Raw genomic sequence first — 24,036 nt, forward strand, 5'->3', positions numbered from 1 at the left:
AATTTACATTCCCACCAACAGTGCAGAATGCACATCCTCCCTAACACTTGGTATCTCTCTTTTTTTTATATAAATTTATTTTTTATTGGTGTTCAATTTGCCAACATATAGAATAACACCCAGTGCTCATCCCGTCAAGTGCCCACCTCAGTGCCCATCACCCAGTCACCCCCACCCCCCACCCACCTCCCCTTCCACCACCCCTAGTTCATTTCCCAGAGTTAGGAGTCTTTCATGTTCTGTCTCCCTTTCTGATATTTCCCACTCATTTTTTCTCCTTTCCCCTTTATTCCCTTTCACTATTTTTTATATTCCCTAAATGAATGAGACCATATAATGTTTGTCTTTTTGATAATAGCCAGTCTGACATATGTAAGGTGGTATCTCATTGTGGTTTTGATTTGCATTTTCCGGATGATGAGTGACATTGAGCACCTTTTCATGTACCTGTTGGCCATTGTAGGTCTTCCATGGAAAGATGTCTATTTCTATTTGGTCCTGCTGTTCATTTTTTTGTTGTTTTTTCTGCTGCTCATTTTTAAATTGGATTTTTTTCTTCTAAGATTTAATTGTATGGGTTCTTCTTATATTTTGGTTATTAACCCTCATCAGATATATGATTTGCAAATAATTTCTCCCATTCTGTAGGTTGCCTGTTCATTTTGTTGATGGTTCCTTTTGCCGTGCACAAGCATTCTAGTTTTGTGTGGTCCCGTTTATTTATTTTTGCTTTTTTTTTTTTTTTGCCTTTGCTTTTGGTGTCATATCCAAAAATATATATATATATATATCATTGCCAAGACTGATGTCAAGGAGCTTGTCCCCTGTGTTTTTTGGTGTCTTGAAGTTTTATGGTTTCAGGTTTTATGTTTAAGTTTTGAATCTATTTTGAATTGATTTTTCTGAATGGTGTAAGATGGGGTCCAGTTTCATTCTTTGCAGGTGACAGTTTTGCCTCTGCCATCTATCGAAGAGACCATCCTTTCCCCCTTTTTATATTCTTGGCTCCTTTGTCATAAATAATTGACCACCTATGCATGGGCTTCTTTCTTACTTTCTTTCTTTTGACATATCTGTGAACTATCGTAATGTGTCTAAACCTTCTCATTTTGCAATTTCCAAACAGGCTCTTGTTTAGTCTTTGAGAGTGAACCAAAGAGCCTGCATGGGACCATGAAAAAAGTTTTCACATAATTTCAAATGAATTAATAATTACATGGGAAAAAATAACTACAAGAAAGTATGGGTAGATACCTAGTCATGGCAAATAAACAGAAACCAGGATTTGAGCAAACATATAATACAAATTGCAACAGACAAATTAAAAAGTTTGCCTCAAGGGCACCTGGCTGGCTCAGCTGGTAGAGCATGCAACTCTTGATCTCAGGGTCGTGAGTTCAAGCCCCATGTTGGGTGTAGGGCGTACTTAAAAAATGGTAAAAATAAAAAGTTTGCCTCGGACAACACATTAAATGCAAATTAAAGCAACAAGAAATTGTCATCTTTTTCCTATAAAAATGGTCAAATGTTTTTGAACATAGTGGTCAGAATGCAATTAGCCACCCATAAAATACTGGTGGCTATAGAGTTGGTATAACATTCTGCAAAACTATTTAGCAACATATATCAGAAGTCTAAAGTTTCTTGTTTCTAGCAAAACCATTGCTAAAAATTTTTCCCTAAGGAAATAATAAGCATTCTGAACAAAGATTTACACCAAGATTTTCGTCATGGTCTTCTTCACACCTGGAAAGAAATGGAAAACAATCCAAATATTTAATTGTGGGAACATGTTAAGATGCATTGTAGGACACACTCTCAGAAGGAACTATTAGGCCAACATGAAAATTGTTATTTTTGAAGATTTTTAACAATATGAAAAAGTACTCAATAAATAGAGTATATGACAGTATTCAAGACTCTGATTTTTATATTACTTCTTTTAAGGTATTAACTACAAGGAAAACATCAGAATATTACTTATTGTTATCTCATAGGTTTTTGTTTACTCCTTTTTTTTTAGTATTTTCCAATTTTTTTTTATTTATTTATGATAGGCACACAGTGAGAGAGAGAGATAGAGAGAGGCAGAGACACAGGCAGAGGGAGAAGCAGGCTCCATGCACCGGGAGCCCGACGTGGGACTCGATCCCGGGTCTCCAGGATCACGCCCCGGGCCAAAGGCAGGCGCTAAACCGCTGCGCCACCCAGGGATCCCGTATTTTCCAATTTTTCAACTATGAATGTATATTACATTTATAATTTTATATTTTATATATATAATTATATATATTATGTATATAATTATATACATTTATAATTTTATATATAAAAATATATAATTATTATGTATATAATTATATATATAATTTTATATATATAAAATATATATAATTTATAATTTTATGTATATAAAATTATACATTTATAATTTTAAAAACATCAAATTAAAATAAGAACATTATGTCTGCAACTATAAAATATTGCAGAAATTATATGGGTATTGTATCTTATAAACTTTTTGGGGTCTTTAGACATTTTCCAGCTAACTCGGATCTATATTTTTTTGACGTGATGCTATTTTCTATGACAGACTTATGGACTACATTCAGCGTTCACCACACATCTTAATTCAAAACGCAGAAATGATGACAAGAGTATAATTAGACCAAATTCTAATTTCCCCATAATGCAATAAAAAATCGCCTCGGGAAGACAAGAGTTCTGAGAAGCAAAGTTAGTTTTCCCAGACTAAAGTTTCCTTGAACTAAAGTTCTGAGAAGCAAAGCTAGTTTTCCCAGACTAAAGTTTCCTTCCTTCTAATGACAGGGAAAGAGCCTCTGAGCAATGCACTTTCCTGGCTGAAATCTCCACCCTCGCTACCCAGCAGACCCCTGGGCATGTGCCAGTCGGGTCACTCTCCTGGTGGCACCTGTCTTTTCTTTTTTTTGTTGTTTTATTTTGTTTTTGTTTTTTTGTATCTGTCTTTTCTATTACAGAATGTCCTTTCATTAGTACTAAATATCACAGTTCACAAAAACATTTACGACTCGCTTCCCAACTCATCTTTGGAAGGTTCCCAGTATTCCCAGGTGAATTAGGGCAAGTCCAATGGGAATACATGGATCTAACCTCACCTCTTCCTGGACATCCTCCACTGTCACTCCCACCTCACTTTTGTCCTTCATCCTTTGAGTGTGTTATTTTTCTCTTGCAGACATGCTTTTATTCCCATGGTTTTCTACCTAGGACTTTTACGTCTCCCAACCCCACATTCATATACATTTCTGAAGCTGCTTCCTTGTTCCTCTTTCTTTTACATCATCATGATGTTGAGGACTTTGCCCCACAAATGCCATCAATGATTAATCACTGACAACGTTTCTCAGGATTCCTCCATAGTTCACCCTTCCTCAAAACTGCGTGGATAAACACTCGTTCGAGGAGTAAGACCCATCCCTTCCTTACCGGCACTTGTACACTGCATTCGTGGTGGGTGTCTTGATGGGCAACAGCAGGTCTTTCGTGTAGGCTGCACCCAGGGTCAGGACATCACCCTCACAAGTCAGGGAAATCAGGACCAGGCGAGGTTCCTGCCGAGCCGTAACCATGTTCCCCTTCTTGTTGATCACAAGCCAAAACCTGCCAAGTTCAAAACACAAGATACGCATGACCCACTATGCTAGGCCGCCAGTCTCCTGTGGGAGCTTCAGTCCTGCACTATCCTCTTTGATGTGCTCCCTGTAAGCCTAGTGTGTGTGAGTCTGTGTGCATGTGTGTGTGTATCTGTCTTGTCTGTCAATCCGTCCGTCCTAAACATCAACTCAGCAGCAAGAGTGAATCTGTGAGTTAATTTCAAAGGGTTTCATAACCACTCAAGCATCCAACATATTTATTATCTTCAGAACATTTTGAGCTCCTTGATGGCAAGAAATCAAAGATGTTAGTATATTTTCATCCCAAGTGCCCAAAAAATTCTGACCACTCTCATTAAACATGCCCCAAAGAGACGACAAGAAACTATTTCCTGGAAAGACTTTAAGGGCAGGAGGAAGCACAGGCCCTGGCATACAGCAGACACATGGCCCCTGCAGATTGAAATAACACGATTGTTGCTCTGTTGCTCTCAGAGCATGGAGTTCAGTGGAGCGGCATCCCATGCCACTTTCACCTGGCCACGTCCACCCTCACCTTTTAAAAAAAATTAATGTTTCAATATTCAGCACAGCGAACTCTGCAATTTGCTCAAAGGTCTATCGTTACACTACGGACAATATTTTTTCTGGCACAATAGTCCTCATCTAGAGGTACTCCCCCCCCCCCAAAAAAAGATAAATGGACATATAAAATGGACATATAAAAGCAATAGTAAAGTGTTCAGGGGTGGGAGGTGGGGAGTCATCCATATAGGTTACTTCTTAGCTACTGAGGAAGCTAAACACACTGACATTTTAGTCATTTCAAGTCACACAGGATCAAATGATTACAGTTAGAGAAGTGAGCTTGTGCTTTGGGAATCCATCAACAGAAAATGCTGGCAAATATGTTAAGTGTTAAAGAGCTTCCTTGCCTCACCTCCAGCAGGTCATCATGGTTGAGATGTTGCAGCTACACTAGAAAAATAAGGTTAGTGGGAGCCCTTTCCTGAACTGTCCGTTTATTGGTCCTCATCCTGGACCCAGACTGAGCTCTGGCCTGCTCCAAATCTTTGGTACCAGCACATGAACATTCTTCTTCAGGTGCTAATTCTTCCAGGTAATGATGGCAATTGAATCATCCTTTTCTTTTTTTTTTTTTTATATTTTATTTGTAAGTAATCTCTGTGCCCAAGGGGAGGGGGTCCAACTTGCAATCCTGAGATCAAGAGTTGCAGGCTCCTCCCACTGAGCCAGCTGGCTTCCTGACAGTAATCTTTCGAAACCACCCATCTAATCACGTTACCCCCTCATGAAAAATCCCCCTGCGGTTCCTGCTTTCAGAACTTTGTTCTGAAACTCTAACTCCAGCGAGGCACGCAAGACCCTTCAAAACTCAGCTGCTCTCCCAGCCCTTCACAATCCCTGCGCCCTCATGCAGGCCAACCTTTTTCTCTTCAATCTTTTTATCGTGGTAAAATATACACAACGTAAAATGCCTGGCAAGCTCTTTTGGTATATCCAAAAGGCTTGAAAAGAGGCCTCACACAGGTACTTGTACACTGATGTTCACCGCAGCATTATTCCCACCGCCAAACAGTGGAAACAACCCAAGCTGTCCACCAATAGAGAATGGATATTTTTTTTAAGTATGTTTTCAACCATTTTAGGTGGACAATTCGGCCGCATTAAGTAACCTTCACAGTGTTATGCAACCCTCACCACTCTCTATTTCCAAAACTTTTTCATCACCCCAAATAAAAACTTTGACCCATGAAGCAATAACTCCCCACCCACCCCCATCTCTCCCTGAGGCCTGGTAAACTCTACCCCACTTCTTGTCTTTATGAACATGCCTACTATAGCAGTTTCCTATATTTAGGATCATGTCTTTGTCCTTTTGTGTCTGGCTTATTTCATTTAACATAATGCTTTCAAGATCTATCTATGCTGCAGTGTGTATCAGAACTTCGTTCATTTCTGTGGCCAACAATATTCCATCATGTGTATATACCACGTGCTGTTTATCCATTCGGCTGTGGATGGACATCTGGGTTCCACCTTTCGGGGGGTGAGTAATGCTCACCCAGAGAACACTGGTGTACACATATCCAGCCAGTTTCAATTCTTTCTGGTAATTCCCCACGAGTGCCCTCGCCACCCCCCCCCCGCCCCCGCATACCTTAATCCAAGTCCAGGGTCTTTACCCATCTCTGTCTAGAATATTCCTCTCCCAATTAACTTGCCTGGAAAGTTCATAATTATTTTTAAATTTTCAGTTCAAGCTATGACGTCACTCCTGACCACCCCAGACGCTTTGGGGTGCCCCTTCCCTGTGCTCCCTGGCACTTGTCACACTGACTCCAGTGAGCCTTTGCCTCTCCCGATCCCAGCTGGTGATAGGGGGTTGACGAATATAGTGTCTGCCATAAATGCCAGCTCTTATGGCTATTTACTATTACATGAGCTCAATCAATATTCCCAGTCGATAGAGTGAAATTACAACACCCTTTGGCTCTGGGGCCTATAAAACGAATTCAATAAACACTCTCATCTTTAGGAATTAGCGAACCCTGTGCAAACCATGAAATATCCAGGACTCTTGGCTTCCTTCCCGAAGCAAAGATGCATAGCTCACCTTTCACTAATGCTGTGGACTGTCCTCTGTCCGCGGGGCTGGCAAGGGGGGAAGCTACGGCACCCACCCACCCCCACCCCCACCGTCACCCCCCTTGGTTCTGTGTCCCCCTGCAGGGGCTGGGAGGGCCGGTCTGGGAGGAAAGAGCTTCAAGCGCAGCCTTACAATGAGGCTCCGGGCTGGCCTGACCCCAGAGCCAGCGGGGAAGAGCGCGGCTGGCTCGGGCCTCTGCAACCTGCCCTGAACCCCGAGAATCCACGCAGCTCGAGACTCTCCGGATCGGGCCTTAGTAGCACGACTCTTACAAAGGCCCGGTGTGCTGAAGAACACGGGGGTCCCGGCTCCGCCGCTGGGGGGCGCGGGCCTCGGTTCCCGCATCCTGCAAGGATCGCCGGCGGGAACCGGCGCGGGCAGCGCGCGCCACGGCGCTCGTGCAGCCGCGACGAGCCTCGGCCTCACCTGCCGCCCGTGCGGTCCCGGGCCCCACCTCCGCGCGCTCCCCGGGGCTGGGCTCCGCGGCCCCACGCCGCCCCGGTTGTCCGGGGACGATTCCTAAAACTAGGGAAGGTGTGGGGGCGGGGAGGCAACCCGTCCGCCCGGCGGAGATGAGCAAGTCCCCGGCCAGCGGCGCAGGTGGAGGCGCGGCTGTCTCCGCGCACCGGGTCGGGACCCAGAGGCCCCGGGGTCCCCGCCCTCGCTGTCCTTGCCCCGCCGCAAGGGGAGGACGGGCCCCCGCCGCGCAGCCCGGCCCTACCTGTCCCGCAGGTGCCCGCAGCGCAGCCCCAGGGCCGTGCACTCCGCCGCGCTCACGCGCACGCCCTTGCACGACTTGACCGGGTAGATCCAGAGCTGCGCCACGGTGCCCACCTGCCGCAGCCGCCCGCGCCGCCGGGACCGCGCGCGGAGCCAGGCCACCGTCCCCAGCGCCGCGGCGGCCAGGCCGAGCGCCGCCCCCGCGAGCCAGGCGGGCCGGGAGGGCGCGGGGAGGCCGAGGCGGCGCGGGGCCCACGAGCCGGCGGCGCCCATGGCCCAGCGCGCGGGGCTCTCCGCCGCCGCCCGGCCGCCGCCCGCCGGGCCCGGGGAGGTGCGGCCTTGGCCCGGAGCCCGGAGCCCGGAGCCGGGAGCCCGGACCCCTTCCCGGCCGCTCGCCGCATCCCGCCCTTCGCCCGAGCGGCGGCCCCGGCTCACCCCTCCCCAAGGTCACCACGAATGACCCTTCTCCTTACCCATTTGTGGGGTTTTATTAAACCTGGATGCCGCCCCGGCGGGCACAGAGCGTGATTCCTCCACTAGAAATCCGGCGGCGGAGAGAGAGCTGGGTGGCTCAGTGGTTTGGGGCCTGCCTTGGGCCCAGGGCCTGATCCTGGAGACCCGGGATCGAGCCCCACATCGGGCTCCCTGCATGGGGCCTGCTGCTCCCTCCGCCTGGGTCTCTGCTTCTCTTTCTCTGTATCTCTCATGAATAAATAAATAAAATCTTTTTTTAAAAAAAGAAAGAAAAAAAGAAAAGAAAGAAAGAAAGAAAAGAAAAGAAAAGAAAGAAGAAAAGAAAAGAAAGAAAAGAGAAAAGAAAAGAAAAGAAGAAAAGAAAAGAAAGAAAAGAAAAGAAAAGAAAAGAAAAAGAAAAGAAAAGAAAAGAAAAGAAAAGAAAAGAAAAGAAAAATCCGGCAGCGGGGAGAGCCCTGCCTTGGGGAGAAGGGGGCGCCGCCCTCCCCGCCGCCCCCCCCCCCCCGCCTGCTCCGCGGGCCCGGGAGCTGCGGGAGTAGGAGTCGGGGGACGCACTCGCCCCCCCCCAGGCTGCCCCCGGGCTCTCGCAGCCGCAGGTCGGAGCCGCGCGGGGCGGCGGAAGGCGCCCCCTGCAGGGCTCGGGCGGGCGCGCTCTCCCGGGGTTTGGAAGGCGGGCGCCGGCCTCGGGTCCTGAGGCCTCGGGGCAGAAGGGGACGTCCAGGGCAGCCCTGGGGGGCGCAGCGGTCTAGCACCCTTCAGCCTTCAGCTCAGGGCGGGATCCTGGAGACCCGGGATCGAGTCCCACATCGGGCTCCCTGCATGGAGCCTGCTTCTCCTTCTGCCTGTGTCTCTGCCTCTCTCTCTCTCTGTCTCTCATGCATAAATAAATAAAAATCTTAAAAAAAAAAAATCCCACTTGGTCATGGTGAATAATCTTCTTAATGTATTGTTCTATCCTATTGGCTAGTATCTCGTTGAGAATTTTTGCATCCATGCTCATCAGGGATATTGGTCTATAATTCTCCTTTTTGTTTTGTTTTTTTAATGTTTTTTAAAAAAAAAAACATTGTCCTATAATTCTCCTTTTTGGTGGGGTCTTTGTCTGGTTTTGGAATTAAGGTGATGCTGCCCTCATAGAACGAGTTGCAAAGTATTCCATCTCTTTCTATCTTTCCGAACAGCTTTAGTAGAATAGGTATGGTAACTGTGGAAGGAGCCTCGGTGTCCATCGAAAGATGAATGGATAAAGAAGCTGTGGTCTATGTATGCAATGGAATATTCCTCAGCCATTAAAAACGACAAATACCCACCATTTGCTTCGATGTGGATGGAACTGGAGGGTATTATGCTGAGTGAAATAATCGGAAAAGGACAAACATTATATGGTCTCATTCATTTGGGGAATATAAAAAATAGTAAAAGGCAATAAAGAGGAAAGGAGAAAAAAATGAGTGGGAAATATCAGAGAGGGAGGCAGAACATGAGAGACTCCTAACTCTGGGAAACGAACTTGGGGTGGTGGAAGGGGAGGTGGGTGGGGGATTGGGGTGACTGGGTGAGAGGCACTGAGGGGTGCACTTGATGGGATGAGCACTGGGTGTTATTCTATATGTTGGCAAATTGAACACCAATAAAATATAAATTTATAAAAAAATAAATTGAAAAATAAATAAAAAAATAATTGTTTTTATAAATTTTTATTTATTTATGATAGTCACAGAGAGAGAGAGAGAGGCAGAGACACAGGCAGAGGGAGAAGCAGGCTCCATGCACCGGGAGCCCGACGTGGGATTCGATCCCGGGTCTCCAGGATCGCGCCCTGGGCCAAAGGCAGGCGCCAAACCGCTGCGCCACCCAGGGATCCCATAAAAAATAAATTTTAAAAAATGAAGAGAACATCCACCCACCCTGCACGCACTGACCTCAGTCCCTGCCTCTTTCAGATCGGGCCATGTTTCCCACAACACGGTCAGCCACGAGGGGCAGGGTGGTTTCAGTCTCAGGCTTCTCTTTGATGTGCCAGACTGTTTAAAGAAAAAAGTATTCTGAGACTTGTAAAAACGTTAGGAAGACTTCACTGGGGACTATTGCTCATGTAAGATCAGGAATAAAGGATGTCCACTCTCCCCCCATTTTTATTCAACAGAGTACTGGAAGTCCCAGCCAGAACAACGAGGTGAGAAAATGAAATAAAAGGCATCCAAATCAGAAAGGAAGCAGCAAATCCGTCTGTGTTGCAGATAACAGAAGAGCCTATATAGAAAACCCCCCCAAAAAAAAACATCAAAAACTATTAGAATAACTGAATTCAGTAAAAAAAAAAAACAAAAAACAAAGATCAGTTTCATTTTTTTTAATTTTAAAAGATTTTACTTATTTGACATAGAGAGGGAGTGACAGAGCACAAGCGAAAGAGTGGCAGAGCAAGAGGGAAAAGCAGGTTCCCCACCATGCAGGGAGCTGACGCAGAGCTTTATCCCAGGACCCCAAGATCATGACCTGAGCTGAAGGCAGACACTTAACCAGCTGAACCACCCAGGGGCCCCATGCATTTCTATACATAACAATAAACTACCAGAAAGAGAAACTAAGAAAAACAATCCCATTTATAATTATATCAAAAAGAATAAAATACCTAGGAATGAATTTAACCAAGGACGTTCAAGATCTATACACTGAGAATTATAAGACATTAATCAAAGGAATTAAAGAAGACAGAAATAAATGCAAAATTGTTCTGTGCTCATGGATTGGAAGAATTAATATTGTTAAAATATCTATAAAACACAAAGCAAGCTACAGAGTCAATGCTATCTCTATCAAAATCCTAATGGCATTTTTCAAAGAAATAGAAAAAATATAATCTTAAGGTGCCTGCCTGGCTCAGTCAGTGGAGCACGCGACTCTTGATCTTGGGATTGTGAGTTCAAGCCCATAGTGGGTGTGGAGATTGCTAAAAAATAAAATCTTACAAAAAAAAAGAAAAGAAAAAAATCCTAAAATTTGTATGGAACCACAAAAGACCCTGAATAGCCAAAGCAATCTTCAGAAAAAAGCAAAAAGCTGAAGGCATCATATTTCCTAATTTCAAACTATATTAGAAAGCTATAGTGATCAAAACAATATAGTATCAGCATAAAAACAGATATGTAGATCAATGGAACAGAAGAGAGAGAAGAAATAAACCCATGCAAGGCACCTGGGTGGCTCAGTGGTTGAGTGTCTGCCTCTGACTCAGGTCATTATCCCCAGGTCTTGGGATCAAGTCCCACATCAGGTTCCTCAGGGAGCCTGCTTCTCCCTCTGCCTATGTCTCTGCCTCTCTCTCTGTTTCTCATGAATAAATAAATAAAACCTTTTTAAAAAGAAAGAGAGAGAGAGAAAGCAAGAAGCCCATGCATAGGTGGTCAATTATTTATGACAAAGGAGCCAAGAATATAAAAAGGGGAAAGGATGGTCACTTCAAAAGAAGTGGCAAAACTGTCACCTGCAAAGAATGAAACTAGACCCCATCTTACACCATTCAGAAAAATCAATTCAAAATGGATTCAAAACTTAAACATAAAACCTGAAACCATAAAACTTCAAGACACCAAAAAAACACAAAGGACAAGCTCCTTGACATCAGTCTTGGCAATGATTTTTTTTAATATGACACCAAAAGCAAAGGCAAAAAAAAAAAAGCAAAAATAAATAAGTGGGACCACACGGAACTAGAATGCTTGTGCACGGCAAAAGGAACCATCAACAAAATGAAAAGGCAACCTACAGAATGGGAGAAATTATTTGCAAATCATATATCTGATGAGGGGTTAATAACCAAAATATAAGAAAAACTCATACACTTAAATCATAGAAGAAAAAAATCCAATTTAAAAATGAGCAGCAGGGATCCCTGGGTGGCGCAGCGGTTTAGCGCCTGCCTTTGGCCCAGGGCGCGATCCTGGAGACCCGGGATCGAGTCCCACGTCAGGCTCCCGGTGCATGGAGCCTGCTTCTCCCTCTGCCTATGTCTCTGTCTCTCTCTCTCTCTCTATCATAAATAAATAAAAATTAAAAAAAATAAAAATAAAAATGAGCAGCAGAACCAATAGACATCTTTCCATGGAAGACCTACAATGGCCAACAGGTACATGGAAAGGTGCTCAAAGTCACTCATCATCCGGAAAATGCAAATCAAAACCACAAAGAGATACCACCTTACATGCATCAGATTGGCTATTATCAAAAAGAGATACCAAGTGTTAGGGAGGATGTGGAGAGAAGAGAACCCTTCTGCACTGTCGGTGGGAATGTAAATTGGTGCAGCCACTATGGAAGACAGTATGAATTTTCCTTAAAAATTTAAAAACAGAACTGCCATACGATCCAGCAATTCCACTTGTGGATACTTATCCAAAGAAAGAGTAAGCACTCATTTGAAAAGATCCTGTGCACCCCCATGTTCATTGCAGCATTTTTTTCCAATAGCCAAGACATGGAAACAACCTCAGTGTCCACTGGACAGATGAACGGATAAAGAAAATGTGGTGCACACCTACCATGGAATATTATTCAGCCTTATTTTCAAAAATGAAATCCTGCCATGCAGGACAAAGTGCATAGATTTTGAGGGCATTATGCTAAATGAAGTAAGTCAGACAGAGAAAGACAAATACCTTATGATCTCATTTATATGTGAAATCTAAAACAAAAACAACTCATAGGTACAGAGAAGAGACTGGTGGTTGCCAAGGGCAGGGGGTGGGGGGTGGGCAAAATAAATGAAGTCTTTTGACCAAAAGACCCAAACTTCCTGTTGTAAGAGAAATAGGTTCTGGGGATGTAATGTAGAGCATATTGATTATAGTTAACAATGCTGAGTTGTGAATTTAAAAGTTAGTAAGAGAGCTCATCTTAGAAGTTCTCATCTCAAGAAACAATTTTAACTGTGTGAGGTAATGGACTTTAAGCTTACTGTGTGATCATCTCCTAATACACACATACACCAAATCATTACACTGTATACCTTAAGCTAATACAATGTTATAGGTCAATAAAAAAATAAAAATAAGACCATTGCAATGGCTTTCTGCCCCTGGATGCCACCGAGTAAGCATCGTTAAGGTGTCCTCTCCCACCGCCATCATGTCTAAGTCAGAGTCTCCCAAAGAGCCTGAGCAGCTGCCGAAGCTCTTCATCAGGGGTTTGAGCTTCGGAACAACCATTGAGAGTCTGAGGAGCCATTTTGAGCAATGGGGGATGCTTACGGACTGTGTGGTAATGAGAGACCCCAACACCAAGCGCTCCAGAGGCTTTGGGTTCCTCACGTAGGCCACCGTGGAGGAGGTGGACGTGGCCTTGAACGCTCAGCCGCACAAGGTGGACAGAAGAGTCGTGGAACCAAAGAGGGCTGTCTCCTGAGAAGATTCTCAAAGACCTGGTGCCCACTTAAGCGTGAAAAAGATTTTTGTTGGTGGCATCAAAGAAGACCCTGAAGAACATCATCTAAGAGATTATTTTGAACAGTATGGGAAAATTGAAGTGATTGAGATCATGACTGACTGAGGTAGTGGCAAAAAGAGAGGTTTTGGGGATCCCTGGGTGGCGCAGCGGTTTGGCGCCTGCCTTTGGCCCAGGGCGCGATCCTGGAGACCCGGGATCGAATCCCACGTCGGGCTCCTGGTGCATGGAGCCTGCTTCTCCCTCTGCCTATGTCTCTGCCTCTCTCTCTCTCTCTCTCTGTGACTATCATAAATAAATTAAAAAAAAAAAAGAGAGGTTTTGCTGTTGTGACCTTTGACGACCATGACTCTGTAGACAAGATTGTCATTCAAAAATACCACACTGTGAACGGCCACAACTGTCAAGTAAGGAAAGCCCCATCGAAGCAAGGAATGACTAGTACTTCGTCCAGCCAAAGAGGCCGAAGTGCTTCTAGAAACTCTGGTGGTGGTCGTGGAGGTGGTTTTGGTAGGAATGACAACTTTGGTCATGGAGGGAACTTCAGTGGTCGAGGTGGCTTCGGCGGCAGTCGAGGTGGTGGTGGACAGGGTGGCAGTGGGGATGGCTATAACGGATTTGGTAATGATGGAAGCAACTTTGGAGGTGGCGGAAGCTATAACGATTTTGGCAGTTACAACAATCGATCCTCAAATTTTGGACCCATGAAAGGAGGAAATTTTGGAGGCAGAAGCTCTGGCCCCTATGGTGGTGGAGGCCAATACTTTGCCAAACCATGAAACCAAGGTGGCTATGGCGGTTCCAGCAGCAGCAGCAGCTATGGCAGTGGTAGAAGGTTTTAATTACTGCCAGGAAACAAAGCTTAGCAGGAGAGGAGAGCCAGAGAAGGGACAGGGAAGCTACAGGTTACAACAGATCTGTGAACTCAGCCAAGCACAGTGGTGGCAGGGTCTAGCTGCTGCAAAGAAGACATGTTTTAGACAATACTCAAGGGTATGGGCAAAAAACTCGAGGACTGTATTTGTGACTAATTGTGTAACAGGTTATTTTAGTTTCTGTTCTGTGGAAAGTGTAAAGCATTCCAACAAAGGGTTTTAATGTAGATTTTTTTTTTTGCACCCATGCTGTTGATTGCTAAATGTAATAGTCTGATTATGACACTGAATAAATGTGTCTTTAAAAAAATAAAAGAAGACCATTCCAATGGAGATATTATATAGGGTTCAACTCTGAACATAGCAAAGACAAGTGGGGATTTGTTTTTTTATATTTTATTTAAATTCAATTCGCTAACATATAGTATGACACCCAGTGCTCATCCCATCAAGTGCCCTCCTCCATGCCCATCATTTAGTCACCCTATCCCCCCCACCTCCCCTTCTGCAACCCTTTGTTCATTTCCCAGAGTCAAGAGTCTCATGATTTGCCTTCCTCTCTAATTTTTTCCCAGTTTCCCTCCCTTCCCTTATAGTCCCTTTCACTATTTCTTATATTCCACACATGAGTGAAACCATATGATTGTCCTTCTCTGACTGACTTATTTCACTCAGCATCATACCCTCCAGTTCCATCCACGTCGAAGCAAATGGGAGGTATTCCTTTCTGATGGCTAATATTCCATTGTCCATTGTGTGTGTGTGTGTGTGTGTGTGTGTGTGTGTGTGTGTGCATCTCACATCGTCTTTATCCATTCATCTGTTGAAGGACATCAGGGCTTCTTCCACAGTTTGGATATTGTGGAAATGGCTGCTATGAACACTGGGATGCAGGTCCCGTCATTTCACTACATCTGTATCTTTGGAGTAAATACCCAGTAGTGCAATTGCTGGGTCATAGGGTAGCTCTATTTTCGACTTTTGGAGGAACCTCCATAGTGTTTTCCAGAGTGGCTGCACCAGCTTGCATTCCCACCAACTGTGCAAGAGGATTCAAGACAAGTGGGCATTTATAGCCCAGATGCACAGAGAGAGGACCAGTGGATGGAAATTTTCTCAAATGGAAACATCAAGGGTAGGAGGACTTTGGCTAAACCAACTTAACAGGATTCTTGCAGAAAGCAAGCCCAGGGGGATCCCTGGGTGGCGCAGCGGTTTGGCGCCTGCCTTTGGCCCAGGGCGCGATCCTGGAGACCCGGGATCGAATCCCATATCAGGCTCCCGGTGCATGGAGCCTGCTTCTCCCTCTGCCTGTGTCTCTGCCTTGTTTCTGCCTCTCTCTCTCTCTCTCTGTATGACTATCATAAATAAATAATTTAAAAAAAAAAAGAAAAGAAAGAAAGCCCAGGTCTTACACATCTCGAGGTGCAGATGAGGAACTCAACACGATGCAGGCCTGGTGAGGCCAGAGTCAAGGTTGAGCCCTGGTAGAGAAGAGGCTTCAAAGGAGCCTGACTAGTTTGGCCCAGGGGAGAGGCACTGTCAGCCTAGAACAGTACGACCCTAGATCTCACCAGAATTGTGCACACAAATGGAAAATGTCTTAAATCAGTAGAGGGAGAGTCTCCAAAGCAAAGCAAATCCTTTCTCCCCAGCTAGCAAAATACATCGGGGCCCCTTAGTGCTCCGGGAAGATCTGTCTTCGAACATTGTTCTTCACCATAGATATTTAGGCTGAAACAGATTACATCCATCCTATTATCCTCTCTTCCAACCTCAAGTCATCCTTTCCCTCCCCGCTCCTGTGAAAGCCAGGAACTGTGTTCAGGCACAGAGGTCAGGGGTTACTTCCACTGTTGTAGTACATCAATGACTCCTCTTCTAGGAATGAGCTAGGGGGAGAAGGGGCTTGGGTAAATCTAGCTTCCCACAAAGAAATGGTGACTGTTAGTGACATGTGCCATGGCAATAGAACAAGGAGCAGCGTACCTCAGCATGACACAGGACTCGAGCTCCATATTCTCCATGGACAGACAGCTCATGGCCCTACATTTTGTGTATTACTGTTTCTCTCCCTCATTTCTCTTCAGAAATTTAGGGTTTTTTTTTTACGTATTCATTTACGTCATGTCTACACCCAACCCATGAGGCTGGAACTCACGATCCCGAGATCAAGAGTCATTTGCTCTTCTGGCTGAGCCAGCCAGGGGCCGCTCTCTTCAGAAATTGAAAAGGAAAAATCTCCTTCTCTATTCCAATGGCTGGCTTCAAAGCTAGCAGGATTTTTCAATTTCAACATTTCTAAAACTTACCCAGGGATCAAGCTAACTGAGCCCTTGCACCTCACAGGGAGCTAGCAGTGGAGGTTGATTTCAGTCCCAGAAGCCAGCAAAGGAACAGCTATTCCTCACTGGTCACTGGACAGTCTCCTCACAGTCACTGGACATCCTGCCTCAGTGGGCCACCTGTGCACTTCACGGTGCCCCCACCCCCGCTGGCCCCACCAGCCACGGGAGGTAATGTTTGTGGAGTCCATCGGATCTCCAGAGGGAAGCCCTCTCTCTCCTAGGCGACTAGAAAAAAGTAAAGAAAATAATGAATGACAGTGATCCAAGTTCTGATATAAAATGAAAAAAGGCCCAAAGCAGACTCATAAATACTAGAGAAAAAGTACAATTGAGATTCACATTTATTGATATTAAAGAAACCACAAAAATTAGAAGTGGGTTAATTCATCCATGTATTTCTTCAGTGAGGATTTTTGTTTAGTCATACCAAAATAGCTCATTGCTCTTGGTTACAAAAAAAAAAAAAAATTATTTGCACTTAAAAAAATGCTCCCGTGCTTTCATCCTTCTCCCTCCTGCTCTCAAAATTCCATTCTTTTTAAAATCTCATCTTTTCTTCATCATACTTGGAATTCCAGTTGGCGTATCTGGCAGTTACACACAGATTACTTCCATATGGCTTAATAGAAGTTTAATCGAACATAAAAACAAGATCTAAAAAATAACTTCCTTACTCAAGTATAACCTGATCCCAAAACATACGAGCAAAAAAAAAGTTATAGGATTCAACAGTCATGTAAAGATCAACAACAGGAATCTGTTTACATGTAAAAAGCACACCAGAAAACAGTAATCTAGTTTCCCATTTCCCCTAAAAACATGAATGACAGGTAATCAAATATAAAGTCAGAAAAACTTTGCAGCTTTTTAACTGATTATTTAAGCTTTCTTTACTCATCAACATTAACATCAGGCGTTGAGAAGTATGATCGCTGTAGTAACATTCACAACAATTTCATAGGCAGTTTTATTTCAAAAGTTCTCATTACCTAAAATCTACATACCTTCTTATTTCTGGATCACCTCTAGTTCTCTGCATTAACTGCGAGCATGAGTAATTTCAAAAAATTAAAAACAGAGATTCATTTTTGGGGTGAAGATGGCCAAAGGATGGTTAGCAAGGCGGCGCCGAGGTGGTTGGTGTTGCTGCTTTCGGCAAAAGTCCTAATGAAAGCCTCCCGGACGCTGAAACCTGAATAAATGACAAGGACCTCTGATTATCTGGTTATTTCTCCTACAAGTCATAAATACCTCAAGCACTCAAAGCAGTCACTCGATGGGGTTAAAATGCAAGAAACCTAAACTACGTCCTGCACCAAATTACCCTAGAGGGGAAAAAGCAGCCTATTAAGACTGAGCATCCCACCAGGCCTGGCAAGACCCCTGAGCCCAGATCTCTCCCACATGACACGATGGGGACACAGGGGAAGAACGCTTTTAAAAGCCACTGGCCAACGATGCTAATAAATATACCTGGATCCCACGCATCAATAATTCCACTTTAACAATCTAACTTACAGGAAAAGACTTAATTATAAGATGGCTCTGGGGGCACCTGGTGGCTCAGTTGATTAAGCATCTAACTTCAGCTTGGGTTATGGTCTTGGGATCCTGGAATCGAGTCCCCCCACAGGCTCCCCACTCAGCAGGGAGTCTGCTTATTCCATTCCCTCTGCCCTCCTCCTTCGCTGGTGTTCTCTCTCTCAAATGAATAAATAAAATATTTTTTAAAAATAATGGGGGGGGGGCACCTGGGTAATTCAGTTGCTTGGGCATCTGCCTTTGGTTCGGGTCATGATCTCAGGGTCCTGGGATCGAGCCCCTCATTGGGCTCTCTGATCAGTGGGGCGTCAGCTTCTCTCTCTCCCTCTCCCCCTCCTCCTGCTTATGCTCTCTCTCTCTCTCAAATAAATAAAATCTTTTTTAAAAAAAAATAAAATAATAAATAAAATAACATGATTCTGCATACAACGATATATACTTAACTTATTCAAATAGGAATATATCCCAAGTGTCAAATACTATAAATGGTGTTTAGAACATGTCGTCTATGTCTACACGTAATGTTATGAAGCCATCAGAAATGACCTTTGGAAAGACCGGAGGTCTATTAAAGTGTGTATGATACATACTTCTGCATATATTTACCATATGATATATGGATGATATATACCTGCATATATATCATATGATATACAACATATATCTGGATGATATATATTCTATATCATTATATATGTACATATTATATATATATCATACAGAGCCTGGCTACGTTAAACAAAAAAATCCAATCACAATAAAATTTGTACACAGTGACAATGGGTGATTTCTTTCCCCAACTTTGCTGGTATTTTCTAAATTCACTGTAAGGAACATGGACTGCATCTATCATGGAACAGATGAACTTTTACATAATTAAAATTTAAATTTTAAATGGATAAGTAACCCCAGTGCAACTATTAACTGCTATCTTTGAAAGGCTTTACACGGGATCCCTGGGTGGCGCAGCGGTTTGGCGCCTGCCTTTGGCCCAGGGCGCGATCCTGGAGACCCGGGATCAAATCCCACGTTGGGCTCCCGGTGCATGGAGCCTGCTTCTCCCTCTGCCTGTGTCTCTGCCTCTCTCTCTCTCTCTGTGACTATCATAAATAAATAAAAATTAAAAAAAAAAAAAAAGAACTGCTTTCTTTAAAAAAAAAAAAAAAAAAAAAAAAAAAAAAAAAAAGAAGGCTTTACTCAACCTGCCACATAAAGAATCCAGAATGCAGGAACCAGAGTAGGCTCACAACGTAGATGAGTAACATTACTGTTATTTTTAAAGTGCAACAGAAACACCCACTAGAGGGGAAAGTTCTCCATGCTTCTAGGGGATGGGCGGCAGGACAAGCGCCCTGGGTTTGTGTCGGGGAATGCTGGATAATAAAGCTGAAAGGGTAGGGCAGCCCGGGTGGCTCAGTGGTTTGGCGCTGCCTTTGGCCCAGGGCGTGATCCTGGAGACCCGGGATCGAGTCCCACATCGGGCTCCCTGCATGGAGCCTGCTTCTCCCTCTGCTTGTGTCTACCTCTCTCTCTCTGCATCTCTTTGTGTCTCTCATGGATAAATAAATAAAATCTTTTAAGAAATAAAAAATAAAGCTGAAAGAGAGGCTCAGGGCCCAGCGGCACTCATGTCCCTCACCACACCCATAGCTTGCACCTTGCTTATGACACACGTAGCCACCCACCTGGCCTTTCACGTCCCCTCTCAGCTCTAGTCCATGCCACGCATGTGTTAAATTAAAAGCAAAATTTAACTGAGTAACTTGAAAGATCTCATTGACTTTATTAAATGATTCATGAATTGTGCAGCATCCCATCTAGCAAGCTCCACTGAGCTAAACAAAAGAAAGGCTTTGAAAGGCAGAGAGAAGACATTATAAAAAATAAAAAATAATAAAAAAAAAAGAACAGACTTTATTAGGCTGGAATGCACCATTTAGGCAAGGTTGCCCTCCTCCAAGGAGTGGTCAATCCATCAGGAAATTCCATGTTGCCTGATTAAAGGTTACATTCCTGATGAAGTCAAACAGCAGTTAAATTAGGTATTAAGTCTTGGTTTACCGACCTGAAGCCTTAAGTGAAGTCATTTTAGGGCTGTGGTTTTCTTTCTTTTTTTTTTTTAAGATTTTATTTATTTATTCATGAGAGACACGAGACACAGAGAGAGAGACAGAGACACAGGCAGAGGGAGAAGCAGGCTCCATGCAAAGAGCCAGATGTGGGACTCGATCCCAGGATCTTGGATCACGCCCTGAGCCAAAGGCAGATGCTCAACCGCTGAGCCACCCAGGCGTCCCAAGGGCTGTGGTTTTCTTGTTAACAATTTCCCCCCTTTGAGTAAGACTTTCTGCTAAACTGAGAGTTGTGCTCAAAACTTAAGGCATCCGTGCCCCTCTCCGCTATGCCCTGTGGTGCTCGCAGCTCCTGTTGATTCTGTGAATGTAACTCACAGGTCATGAGGTTTTCTTTATTTCTGTGAAATTCACAGGTTACAACTCAATATCTGCCTTCCTTAAGGCCGTCGTCTTCTGTTCCTTTTCTGTTATAATCTCAGCGAGATCAATTGCTTGGTGGTTAGCGATTCCAATCAGGCAATTAAAGTTTTGGGGAGGATACAATGCACCAGGAAGATTCTTATAATCACTACAAGCAGGATAATCCCCAGGGTTTGCAGTTCACTGTGAAACTTTGGTGCCCCAAACCCAAACCAATCAAATAGTCAAAGAAAGACCCCCACAGAAGGGGTCACCCATTAAGCCAAGTGGCTTGCTCAATGATCGTAGGTAACTGAGTTTTAGTTTCCCCAGAACTGTCAATCCAGGTACAGCAAGTGGTGGTGGCCACAACACAGACGCCTCCTTGCTCAGCTCAAAGATACTCAAGAGCTACCTTCTTATCAAGAGCTACTTTGGCAGAAACTCTAAGGATCTTCATTGAGAAGCTATCGCTTTAGCAGAAGATTCTGTAATAATTTTAAGAATTAAGAAATTAGGGGATCCCTGGGTGGCTCAGTGGTTTAGCGCCTGCCTTTGGCCCAGGGTATGGTCCTGGAGTCCCACGTCAGGCTTCTGCATGGAGCCTGCTTCTCCCTCTGCCTGTGTCTCTGCCTCTCTCTTTCTCTCTGTGTCTCTCATGAATAAATAAATAAAGTCTTCAAAAAAAGAATTAAGAAATTAGCCTTTTTTTTAATTTTTTTTATTTTTATTTTTTTAGAGAGAGAGAGAAAGTGTGCTTGAGCATAAGCATGAACCAGGAGTGAAGACTAGCAGGGGAGGAGCAGAGGGACAGGGAGAGACTCTTAAGCAGGTTCCACGTTCAGCATGGAGCCAGACGCAGTGCTCAATCTCACCACTGAGATCATGACCTGAGCTGAAATCAAGAGTCGGACACTTCACTGACTGAGTCACCCAGGCGCCCCAGAAATTAGCCTCATTTACATTTATTCCTAACTAGGGAAACAGGGACCTGTCAAAAGTAGTGAATCCTGAATAATGAAACCCCATTGGGAGAACCTTTTTAACTCAACAATGTAAATTTGGGAACACCTGGGTGGCTCAGCAGTTGAGCATCAGCCTTCAGCACAGGGTGTGATTGTGGGTCTGGGAATCAAGTGTTAAAAAAAAAAATTTCAGACATGAGGGGACTTTCAGACTGGGTTATAGATTTTAGGAGAAGAGTTGCTTAAAAGGCTCAATTTGAAGTCTTCCAAATGACTTTATTTCTTCCAAATGACTTTATTTCTATAATTTGAGGATTAGGCCTTATGCTCCAGGCATCAGGATTTTATTTAGCCCAGTAAAATCAGTGTGAGAACATTACTTTCTACCTTATGACTCAGAATCCAGGTGCCTTAATGCCCTAATATTTTTCGAACGTTAAATCGTATTTTTAAAAAAAATTTTTAAAAGATTTTATGTTTTTATTCATGAGAGACACACAGAGAGAGGCAGAGACACGGGCAGAGGGAGAAGCAGGCTCCCCACAGGGAGCCCAGTGCAAGACTCGATCCCAGGACCCCGGGATCACAGCCTGAGCTGAAGGCAGATGCTCAACCACTGAGCAACCCAGGTGTCTCTTAAAAATAAATTTTATAAAAAGTATTCAATGTTTTTCTCAAGTTGATTTTGAATAATTTAAACATTTCCCCTCACTTTTCTATCAGAGACAGGAAAAAAATCAATACAGAACTCTTGAGAGCTGCTCACCTTCCTGCTCAATTTCCTTATTCCTTAATGAACTGAGAACATCTAGCTATCTTTTGCCGGGGCTCCTGCATCAGCATTTTATAACTGAATGGCAAGTGGGAGAACAGCCGGGGTGGAATAAATCAGACTGTTGGGGAAAGAAAACTAAAAGGCATTTTCCAACTCCAAAGAGCAGAACACAAACCGCTCCTTCTCCTAAGATTTAAAGCAGCAAAACATAACATCTCAGCACAAGAAATGTGGCAGTGGCTTGGAGGCAATGCATTCCAGCAGCAAAGCTGCTGACTTGAGTATGCTGCTCACCATACCACGTCATGGAACCATCCGATACACCGGGTCACCAACTTGCAAGCTGCCAATTTTCTCCACTGAATAATAGATCCCAAAGAGTGGGGACGACTTGTATATTTGCTTCTCCGAAGGATCACACAGGCGGTAACTGAAAGAGGCAAAAATTCACCATCAGGCACAAAAGGGAAATAAGAATCCAAGTGCTCTCCATAGAACTCAAGTTTTCATTCTCAGAGTACCTATAAATAAATAGCACACCTTTTCTACAACATGGACAGAGAACTCTGTGGGCAAGGAGTCAAACTGCACAAAATCCTGCCTTTTCTAGAAGCATCCTAAGAATCCATACAATTTTTCCATGGCTTCAGTTCGAAAAAACTTTAAGTGTTACTCAAAATGAGTGCCATGTTTCCAAAAAAAAAAAAAAAGGTGGTATGTTTGCATGTATACCTCCCACTTCACAATTCCCTGAAACAAATAAATGCTCGTACAATCTCAAAATGGAACTGCCTGAACTCTCCAAAACTTTTTTTTAATATTTTATTTATTTATTTGAGAGAAAGAAAGTGAGCAGAGGGAGAGGGAGACACGCAGGCTCCCTGCTAAGCAGGAAGCCCAAGGAGAGGCTCAATCCCAGACCCCAAGATCATGACCTGAGCTGAAATCAAGAGTCAGATGTGTAACCGACTGAGCCACCCAGATGCCCTTCTCAGCCTTCCGTCCAATGCGTGTAGGTAATCTGCTTTCCACCCCGTCAGGTTTACAAGCCCAAAGCTGAGCTTCTTTGGTGAAAAAAAATGAAGATACAGATGCAACTGGCATGGGGCTGGACTACTGATGAAGCTAATCTTTTTCAAACGCCCTGTCTAAAGAAAAAAAAAATTAACTTCGCCACATCTCAAAAATCAAAAAACAGAACTGCGTATCTGAAGACTTCAAGAAATAACCTCTTCTGTAACTTAAAACCACTGGAAACAAATAACAGAGAAAAGGGAAACAAAAAAGAATATATCTTGCCCAAAATGTTGACTTAGTTTTGACTTAGTTTTAAAAACACATTTAGTTGATAACTAAAGTGGGCTAATAACAGAACAAAAGAAAACCACCCTGGCACCAAAGAAGCTCCTGAATGAACAAACTCCTGACAACTCGTTACATTTCTATTTTTCTAATATTTCATTACACAACTTCAATGAGTCTCATCATCCTTGATGTTAAGTCTAATAAAGAAATGTAAGCTGCAATAAAAATAATTACAGTATTTGAGGTATTAATTTGGAAATACACACGTGAATGTTCTTAAAATTCGATGTGAGAGATATGAAAATTTCAAAACACAGGATTAGACAATGAAAAATCTATCAAAAGGACTCGAAGGGGACGCCTGGGTGGCTCAGTGGTGGAGCATCTGCCTTTGGCTCAGGTCGTGATCCTGGGGTCCCGGGATCGAGTCCCGCATTGGGCTCCCTGTGGGAGCCTGCTTCTCCCTCTGCCTGTGTCTCTGCCTCTCTCTGTGTGTCTCTCGTGAATAAATAAAGTTTTTTTTTTAAAAAAAAAAAGAAAAGCACTTAAAGATCCATCCATAAAAAAAAGAGGAAGCAACTTACCAACAGACCCATGCCAAGCAGAAGGCAGAGTGAGAAGTGCTCGGACAGGGCACTACACCTGCAGGTAGCTCTGGGATGGGGCTAATATTAAAAATACACTGGACACACTGCTGTTTACCTCTTCAGGGTTTCCAGGGGCTCCTTCCTGTCTATGATTCCAGTATCTGGGTCTACGGTGGTCAAGATGCACCTGCCATTCAAGGACCAGTAGTTAGGTGGTGTTAGG

General features: G+C 43.9%; 2 protein-coding genes and 1 pseudogene across 3 annotated transcripts in view; 1 reads left to right on the forward strand and 2 right to left on the reverse strand.

Moving 5' to 3' along the window:
* The window catches only part of MTARC1 (mitochondrial amidoxime reducing component 1), a 33,685-nt gene extending 26,371 nt beyond the window's left edge, over window positions 1-7,314 (reverse strand). The window contains exons 1-2 of the mRNA XM_055334368.1: window positions 7,028-7,314; window positions 3,469-3,642 (exon numbers count right to left, since the gene is read on the reverse strand). Of these exons, the coding sequence (XP_055190343.1) occupies window positions 3,469-3,642; window positions 7,028-7,299 (446 nt within the window). The 5' untranslated portion in view covers window positions 7,300-7,314. The remainder of the gene's footprint in view (window positions 1-3,468; window positions 3,643-7,027) is intronic.
* A 5,313-nt stretch (window positions 7,315-12,627) lies between these two features.
* On the forward strand, window positions 12,628-13,784 carry LOC129515433 (heterogeneous nuclear ribonucleoprotein A1-like; annotated as a pseudogene).
* A 2,704-nt stretch (window positions 13,785-16,488) lies between these two features.
* MTARC2 (mitochondrial amidoxime reducing component 2) overlaps window positions 16,489-24,036 on the reverse strand; it is a 35,527-nt gene continuing 27,979 nt past the window's right edge. Inside the window, exons 6-8 of one of the 2 annotated variants that reach the window (XM_055334370.1) lie at window positions 23,929-24,000; window positions 22,221-22,351; window positions 16,489-17,357 (exon numbers count right to left, since the gene is read on the reverse strand). In XM_055334370.1, coding sequence (XP_055190345.1) covers window positions 22,225-22,351; window positions 23,929-24,000 — 199 coding nt within the window. In that variant the 3' untranslated portion in view covers window positions 16,489-17,357; window positions 22,221-22,224. Of the gene's footprint in view, window positions 17,358-22,215; window positions 22,352-23,928; window positions 24,001-24,036 lie in introns of both variants that reach the window. The other variant, XM_055334369.1, reaches the window with a different exon arrangement.

Source organism: Nyctereutes procyonoides, unplaced genomic scaffold (genome assembly GCF_905146905.1).
Source record: "Nyctereutes procyonoides isolate TBG_1078 unplaced genomic scaffold, NYPRO_anot_genome, whole genome shotgun sequence".
Classification (NCBI taxonomy): domain Eukaryota; kingdom Metazoa; phylum Chordata; class Mammalia; order Carnivora; family Canidae; genus Nyctereutes; species Nyctereutes procyonoides.